At 41.3% G+C, this 9,483-nt stretch overlaps 1 protein-coding gene across 1 annotated transcript in view; it reads right to left on the reverse strand.

Moving 5' to 3' along the window:
- Positions 1 to 9,483, reverse strand: part of atad3 (ATPase family AAA domain containing 3) — a 66,316-nt gene that overhangs the window by 48,915 nt on the left and 7,918 nt on the right. Inside the window, exons 5-7 of the mRNA XM_043675799.1 lie at positions 8,161 to 8,230; positions 5,567 to 5,732; positions 2,169 to 2,238 (exon numbers count right to left, since the gene is read on the reverse strand). Of these exons, the coding sequence (XP_043531734.1) occupies positions 2,169 to 2,238; positions 5,567 to 5,732; positions 8,161 to 8,230 (306 nt within the window). The remainder of the gene's footprint in view (positions 1 to 2,168; positions 2,239 to 5,566; positions 5,733 to 8,160; positions 8,231 to 9,483) is intronic.

Here is a 9,483-nt window from a genome sequence, read left to right on the forward strand (position 1 = left end):
CATCAGGCTCACTGGTCTATAGTTCCCTGGCTCGTCCTTACCACCTTTCTTAAACAGTCTTCCGGCACCTCACCTGTGACTATCGATTATACAAATATCTCAGCAAGAGGCCCAGCAATCACTTCTCTAACTTCTCGCAGAATTCTAGGGTACACCTGATCAGGTCCTGGGGATTTATCCACCCTTTATGCGTTTCAAGACATCCAACACTTCCTCCTCGGTAATGTGGACATTTTGCAAGATGCCACCATCTATTTCCCCACATTCTATATCTTCCATGTCCTTTTCCACAGTAAATACTGATGCAAAATACTCGTTTAATATCTCCCCCATCTTCTGCGGGTCTACACATAGGCTGACTTGCTGACCTTTGAGGGTCCTTATTCTCTCCCTAGTCACCCTTTTGTCCTTAATGTATTTGTAAAAACCCTTGGGATTCTCCTTAGCTCTATTTGCCAAAGATGTCTCACATTCCCTTTTTGCCCTCCTAATTTCCCTCTTAGGTATACTCCCACTACCTTTATATTCTAAGGATTCACTCGATCTATCCTGTCTATACCTGACATATGCTTCCTTCTTTTTCTTAACCAAACCCTCAATTTCTTTAGGCATCCAGTATTTCCTATACCTACCAGTCTTTCCTTTCACCTTAAACAGGAATATACTGCCTCTGGACTTTCGTTATCTCATTTCTGAAGGCTTCCCATTTTCTAGCTGTTCCTTTACTTGCGAACATCTGTGCCCAGTCAGCTTTTGGAAGTTCTTGCCTCATACCGTCAACATTTGCCAGCCTCCAATTTAGAAATTCAACTTTTAGATCTGGTCTATGCTTTTCCATCACTACTTCAAAGCTAATAGAATTATGGTCGCTGGCCCCCAAGTGCTCTCCCACTGACACCTCAGTCACCTGCCCTACCTTATTTCCCAAGAGTAGATCAAGTTTTGCACCTTTTCCAGTAGGTGCATTCACATACCGAGTCAGAAAATTGTCTTGTACACACTTAACAAATTCCTCTCCATCTAAACCCTTAACACTATGGCAGTTCCAGTCTATGACCATAACCACTCTATTTTCTTACAGATAGCTGAGATCTCCTTACAAGTTTGTTTCTCAATTTCACTCTAACTATTAGGGGGTCAATAATACAATCCCAATAAGGTGATCATCCCTTTCTTATTTCTCAGTTCCACCCAAATAACTTCCCTGGATATATTTCCAGGAATACCCTCTCTCAGCACAGCTGTAATGCTATCCCCGATCAAAAACGCCACTCCCTCTCCTCTCTTGCCTCCCTTTCTATCCTTCCTGTAGCATTTGTATCCTGGAACATTAAGCTGCCAGTCCTGCCCATCCCTAAGCCATGTTTCTGTAATTGCTATGATATCCCAGTCCCATGTTCCTAACCATGCCCTGAGTTCATCTGCCTTCCCTGTTAGGCCCCTTGCATTGAAATAAATGCAGTTTAATTTCTTCAGTCATTCTAAATATTTTGCCTTTCTGACCTTAACAGGAAAACATATTTTTCTTTAGTTTTAACATATATTCATTTGTTCTAGCACAGAGCATAAACTGATAGAATGTTGCAGATTGTTTGCATCAACTCAATGCATTTTGTTTGCTTTTACAAACTCCACTCAAACATTTCTTTTCAAAACTCTTGGAACAACTTCTCCAAAAGCTTAATCCTTCGATGCCAGCTTCAGTCTCAAGACCTATCTCGACACAATATCTGGGTATTTACTACTTAGCTTTGTCTTGATGGTGGAAAGTAAATCAAGTATACAAGATGATCCAAAATCTTACTTACACTTAACTGACCCAGCAGTACAACTCATTCTTTGTGAACACACTTCAGCAAGAAGTATGGAAAAGGCACCGGAGAAAGGAATGCTAATGATCTCAAGGCCAAGGACCGCTTCCACCTCCTAGAAACACCTGCCAAAAGTGTAGGTGGAGATGTGGCTCTAGGAAAGACCTCATCAGCCATACAAGGACCTACAGAACCCATGACCAGTGGCACAGAATCTCCTAAGTGGAGAATCATACTTGTTAGTGAGTGATTGCGGACAATGACAGTACATTAAGCATTTGTTTTCATTTATTGGCACCCTAGAGAGTCCACACGTGTCCAGGAAATATTACAACTTCCAACCGCACTCTCACTTACTGTAGCTGTCACTTTGTCCCAGTCGGAAACAAATGCACGGAATCCTTCTCCAAACACTGCACCAGCTGTCCTGAGTGAAAGAGCAAAATAGAACAATCACCACATCTCAAAACATCACAAACAGCTGCAAAGAAGTGGAAACAGTCACAGTCTCTTGGGAAATAAAACAGACTGCAGGAAATAAATGAAAGCTTTTGGGACAGTGATCACATTACATCTCACTGACTTAGAAATAGGCAAGCAAAGATTTGCTCAGTCATGCTGTTTCAAAGTGATCAAATCAAAACTTCTATCAGATTATACATTATGAAACCAGTCCTGTTATTCTTGCCTTGCTGCTAAAGTCATTAATTACATTTTCAATCAAGACACTATTATTTTTACGAATGGAACAAATCTGAGCCTAAATCTCTAAATACCTTACAACCACTGGAAAAAGTCAATGCATGAAACTTAAAGCAATCTTTGCCTATATTTTTAAGATTAAACAGCTTCTAATTTTATGGGTATAATCACTATGTATCTCAAGGTAGATGCACTTTCCTGAATTTCTGGTCTCAATACTGAACATGTGCAACACAGCTACTTATGCCTGTAAACGATTGTTAACAATATAGTAAGGGTGAGATAAATAAAGTTGGAAGAAGCACATATCAGGCTGAAACACCAGCACAGACCTGTTGGGCCGAACTGCAAATTTTATGCTGTAAAATTCTATGTATAAAGAATTCAAGGGAAAGCAGCAATAGGTTACAGAGGACTCACCTCTGCAGGTAACAGGACAACAAACTGGGAATGGCATGTTACTCATATTTATATACTCAACGTGAATCCAAATGTTTGAGAGACCAAACTTCACTATGTTGTTTCCACATTCCCATTACAGTTTGATGCTATTTAGTGTCTCCAGAGCTACACCTAATGTTTTGGACCCAAAACTGAACAGATATAAAATAATTAACATAAGGCGTTGAAGGAGGCATTTGGCATGCTTGCTGTCATTGGTCAGTGCATGGAGCGTAGGAGTTGGGATGTCATTTTTCAGCCAAACAGGACATCGGTTAGGCCACTTTTAAAAGACTGCATTCAATTCTGGTCTCCATGCTATAGGAAAGATGTTGTTAAAAGGGTTCAGAAAAGATTTACAAGGATGTTGGTGAGTTTGGAGAATTGGAGCTCGGGCTATAGGGAGAGGCTGAATAGACTCGGGCTATTTTCCATGGTGCATCAGAGGCTGAGGGGTGACCTTATAGAGGTTTATAAAATGATGAGGGGCATAGATTGGATGGATAAACAAGGTCTTTTCCTAGGATGGGGGAGCCCAAAACTAGAAGGCATCAGTTTAAAGTGAGAGGGGTAAGATTTAAAAGGGATCTGAGGACAACTCTTTCATGCAGAGGCTGGTGCATGTATTGAATGAACTGCCAGAGGAAGTGGCAGAGGTAGGTGTAACATTTAAAAGCATCTGGATGGATACATGGATAGGAAAAGTTTAGAGGGATATGGGTTCATTGCTGGCAAATGGGACTAGATCAGATTAGGCTAGCTGGTCGGCGTGGATGAGTTGGATCGAAGAGTCAATTTCCATGCTGTACATCTCTATGACTCTATACAGAACCTCGATGTTGCGCTGAGCTGTGAAACCAATCTGACACCCATCCAATCTAAACTATTCCATTTTCATCCAATGACCATTTAAATGCCCAAGACTGCAGATGCTGGAGATCAGAGCTTAAAAATGTGTTGCTGGAAAAGCACAGCAGGTCAGGCAGCATCAAAGGAGCAGGAGAATCGACGTTTCGGGCATAAGCCTGAAGAAGGGCTTATGCCCGAAACGTCGATTCTCCTGCCCCTTTAATGCTGCCTGGGTCTACTACTGTTGCTGGCAGGGCATTCCATGCCTCTACTTCTCGGAGTAAAGAAACTACCTCTGACATCTGTCCTATATCTAACACAAATAGATGGACTGGTTGAATTGAAGGGTCTGTTTCTGAGTTGCACAACTCCTCGACTCCGTGACAGCTGAAATCCACTTTCCTACCTGCCAGTCTATATGTAAAGCAACACATTTTGCAATTTCAGTCCAGTAAATTAATACATCACTGCAACATGATTCCACAAACCATGAGTAGAAAAGCATCAATCTCCCCACAACTGAAATCGATGCACTTAGTTTACTCTCAGTCAGTTAGGAACCTGCGACGATGAGAAGGAGGTCATTTAGAGAGCAAGTGTCCTCTAACCACTACTATACAAATAGGGTTTAGATACTTACTGAGCAACCCATGAGTCTTCTGTGGCATTGCATACAAAACATAAAGATTGAACGGAATGTTCAAGTGTAAGGGGTGTAAGGAACAAAGGACAAATAACGTAGACACGCAGACGCAATTCAGTCTTCAGTAAAATGACCCTCGCGCCTGCACTATCATTCAATGGATCATAGCTGATTTCCACTCAGTTATTTTCCTGCACTACCCCATAGCACTTTATCCTTAACTTCGAGGCATCTATCAATCGATGTACAGCGTGGCAGGTTTACAAAAGCAGTTTCCATGATAAGTGGTGACAGAGATTGGTACTGCCAGTGCACACAACCAATAAGGTTACTTCTATGTTCTTGTGGCCCAATCTAGAACATAGTTTTCAGATAAGGGATGGCAGATTTAAAACAATGAGGAGAAATTACTTCTCTTAAAGGCTCATGATACTGTGGAATTTACTGCCCAGACAGTGGTGTATGGCGGGACATTGAGTAAATTTAGGGAGGAGATAGACAGGTTTTTCTTTGCTAACGGACTGAAGGGTTATGGAGAGTGGTATGAGGTCCAGGTGAGATCAACCATGATCATATCAAAAAGCAGATACAGGCTCCAGGAGCTGAATGTCTATATATTGATTCCAACGTATTTCTCATTATCCACGCATGAAATAGTTGGTAGTTCTTAATATTGGATCTTACTCAATACACCTCCAGTAACTACAGTGAGGTAAATTCTGGTCTAATATGAGAGGGGGTTGTGGTCGTAAAAGTAGCAGCTGTTTTTTCTTAATGAGAGGAGAATCGCAAGATTAGAGTCAGATTTTAATGCTCAAACGTTAGGTGGCCAGGAAGTGTTAATTTCTTCAGCAAACAATGAGTCACTCAGATCTAGAATAGGCAGTTCAATGTCAGGCGTTTTAATTACTATCATTAATCATCCATTTGAGGGCATCTCTATTAATCTGCAAAATGTCACTGCACCTCAATGGGCAGTATATACCAAAGGCAGCAGATAAAAGCAGACCCTGATATTGATGGTAAGGAAAGAAATGCAATGGTTTGATGAGGGAGAGAGATAACTGATCAGTCACGTTTAGTATTCTGAAATCGACCCTTCTGTCTACCGAACACTTACTTAATGGAATCAAGGACAGTCTGACGATGCTCTGCAGCTTTCAAACGGATCTGTTCTCTGATCAGATCAGCATTCTCTCGCTCAACCTTCGCACGGGCTTTAGCTTCAGCCTCAATTCGAAGCATCTCATTCTTGTGTCGGAGCTCCATCTCGTGTTCAATAGTGGCTACAGTGGGGAAAGACAGATCAAAACAATACCATTCACCATGGCTGGGAAACTGAATATTTGAGTTTATAAAGACAAACTCCTTAATGCTGGACACAATTATTAGTATCATAGGGAAAAAAAAACCTCCATTCAGTCCACTGTGTTTCTATTATCCCTAAAGGAACTATTCAGCTGAATTCCACTTTCCAGCTCTTTTGTTTAATCTGTAGGCTTGAAGGTTATGGTGATTCACATATGTATTCAGGCAGTGTTAAATGTGAAGAGGGTCGTCTCTATCTCTACCACCCTTTCAGATAGTGAAAGCCAGAACTCTATCATTCATTGGATTAAGTAACTTCCATCAACACTCCCCAATCCTTACAGCAAATAGTTTAAATCTTCGTTCCCCTGGATATTGAATTCAGCAATAAAAATGGGTCTTGCATATTCACTTGTCCAGACATTTCGAGTTCTACAGATTTCAATTAAATCACCTCTTAGCTGGCAGCTGTCCAAAGGAATCTACCACAACCTATCTCATCTTTCTTCAATTAAAAATTCTCTACTCCTGGTGACATTTGCCATGCCGTCTCCAATATGATCACATTCTTTCTGTAAAATGGTAACAGGGATTTTATTCTAGCTATCTGCCTTTCCACTCACTCCCCTGTCTTATAAACCTATCTTGCCTGTTCCTGATTGATGACAATTAACACTGGCCCTCAGAACATTTTCAATAATTTGCACCCACCAACATTAGGGTAGTTGACCTATTACTGCTATATCCCTTTACAAACAACAGCCCAATGCTAGCTGTCCATTAGCTCCACATTAGCAGCCTGAAGGGACAGAAAAATGATGGCTAGAGCCTTCACTCCAACTGTCTCGTTTCTCTTAACAGCCTGGGATTCAGCTCATCTGGGCCAACTGATTCATATTTAAAGATGTCCCTCCCCCCCAAGTTTCCTTGTATTATGATTTACTATGTCTAATATTTCACACACCTTCTCAACTACAATGTCACCATTATTCCACACCTCTGTGATACAAGTGCAAAGAATTCATCAACAATCATCCCCATGTCTTCCCTTTATACAGACCTTTAAGGTCTAAAAAGCCGTAGTTTCCTTTTCTTCATATAACTTTAAAACTCTCCTAGTGTCTTCCATTAACTCAATGTTAAACTGGGAAGAGACGAGGAGACGAAAAAGGGTAGCCAAAAGACTAAATAATCGGCAGCATATGACAAAGCTTGCTGGAATCCTCAGTGAGTGAACAGCCTCATTTTACAGACAAGTTGTCAGATTTTAGTCCAATCTACAAAATCAAGCTTTCAACCAAAGATTGCACTGTACCCTGAATCCTTTCATAGTCACTTTTTAAAAAGCACCAACTCAACGTACTGGCAATATGAACACAACCTCTGAGCTGTGACCTCTTTCAAAATGTGCTTAGTCCCCAGGATTAAGTCAAAGCACAAAGACAAGGACTGCCCTATGCAATAAAAAGGAAGTCAAGAGTGTGGTACTGGAAAAGCACAGCCGGTCAGGCAGCATCCGAAGAGCAGGAAAATTGACATTTCAGGCAAAGGCCCTTCATCAGGAATGAGGCTGTGAGCTGAGGGAGTGGAGAGATAAATGGTAAGGTGGGTTGAGGCTGGGGGGAAAGTAGCTGAGAGTGTGATAGGTAAATGGAGGTGGGGGTAATGGTGATAGGTCGGAAAGGAGGGTGGAGCAGATAGGTGGTTGTGCAGGCTCAATGAACCAGACAGCCATTGCCGTTCTGCAGAAGCTGTGACTCTAATTGTCCTCCCAGACCTACCTCTCCTAAAACGTGATAAATATAGTGCACAATATTGCACCCCACCCCCCTCCAAAGACGCAACAAAGGCCCTTTTAACCAGCGTTGCCTTTTCATTTGTACAGTGTCAATGAAGATTTAGTAATGGCAGGACCAACATGTCATACATGATAAGCAAAGGGTAACTGAACCACATGAGACATCACAGGAATGGCGATTAGCAATGTGATGCATTTTGAACGATGTTCAAAGTTCTTCCATGAGATGCATGTACCAAATCTAGCAATAGGGGGAGGAGAGGGTGGTGCAGATAGGTGGGAAGAAAGATGGACAGATGGGCCAGGTCATGAGGACGGTGCTGATCTGGAAGGTTGGAACTGGGATAAGATGAGGGAGGGGGGGGGGGAAATGAGGAAACTGGTGAAGCAGGTTCCTCTCAGATTGTCTTAACATCAAAAGTGAACAGCGTTAAATTCATTATTCTCTAACTCTCCAATCCTGCACAGCTCTCATATTGGATCAGATTAATATTGAATAATTTTTCATTCAAGTTAAAAAAGAGCAACCAATTCAAGATTAGCAGTTAATCTGAATTTTAACAATTAATCTGGATAAATTGAACAAGAGTATAACTGTAATACCTTACCTCTTCGCATAGATTCCTGTTTCTGAACAGATTCCTCCTGTTTCCTCAAATTCTCCTCATTCAATAATTGCTAATAAAAACACAGAATAATTGGTTTAAAATGACAATGCTTATTGCCTTGTCCATTAATCATTTATCTGGTGAAGCATTGCAACATTTCAGCTCAAGAGCCGTACTGGCACAGGTATTGCTAATTCGTGATAGTTAACCCTCCACAGCAGAAGGTGGAATTTTAATTCAATAAAATCAAAATCAGGAATTAAGAGTCTAATGACAAGCACAAATCCATTTGACGATTGTTGGAAAATCCCATCTGGTTCACGAATGTCATTTAGGGAAGGAAACTGTCATCCTTGCTTGATCTGGTCTACACGTGATTCCAGACCCACAACACTTAACTGCCCTCTAGACAATCAGGGATGGGCAATAAATGCAGGCCTAGCCAGTGACACCCTCAAGCTTTAAATGAATTTTTTAAAATTCCAAATGATCTTCCTCATGCATAACGATAGGATATCTTTTTCTTAAAAAAAAAGGACTTATTGCTGGGACTGTCAGCATCAACTGACAGTATCAGACTGTCCTGATTTCAGTAGGTTGCCTTCAGAGGGCAATTCAAGTTTTAAACAACTGGATGCTCCAATCTCATGGATCTAACTTTATATGATCTGCCATGTCCCTCAAACAAACTTAAACTGTTTATAAATCATGCAGCTTTTTGGGACTTCAGTGACTACACTGTACGTAGCTGCCCCACAAGGATTTGGTAGCAGTACTGAGTATGCGTACTTCACGCTGAAGAGATTCATGGTGACAAGCGTTAGAGCCTCCTCTGGTGCCGGATGCTGGTATTGTAATACATGACATGTGATTCATCCACAGCATTTAGAGTCAGATTAAGAATTAAGATTCAGACAGACATGTCTTTTCTCAGACAAAATATTAAAATCAAAGCAGAGTTCTTATTTGGATGGATGGAAAAAATCCCACTGCACCATTTTGAAAAGCAATATTATCCCCAGAGTTTGAGCCAATATTTATCATTCAACCAACAAATGTAAAACACATCAGATTCATTACGACTTCACTATTTCTGGGATCTTGCTGTGCATGCTGTTAGAACATAGAACAATACAGCACAGAACAGGCCCTTCGGCCCACGATGTTGTGCCGAACATTTGTCCTAGCTTAAGCACCCATCCATGTACCTATCCAATTGCCGCTTAAAGGTCACCAAAGATTCTGACTCTACCACTCCCACAGGCAGAGCATTCCATGCCCCCACCACTCTCTGGGTAAAGAACCCACCCCTAACATCTCCCC

The sequence above is a fragment of the Chiloscyllium plagiosum genome, chromosome 34, assembly GCF_004010195.1.
Source record: "Chiloscyllium plagiosum isolate BGI_BamShark_2017 chromosome 34, ASM401019v2, whole genome shotgun sequence".
Taxonomy (NCBI): domain Eukaryota; kingdom Metazoa; phylum Chordata; class Chondrichthyes; order Orectolobiformes; family Hemiscylliidae; genus Chiloscyllium; species Chiloscyllium plagiosum.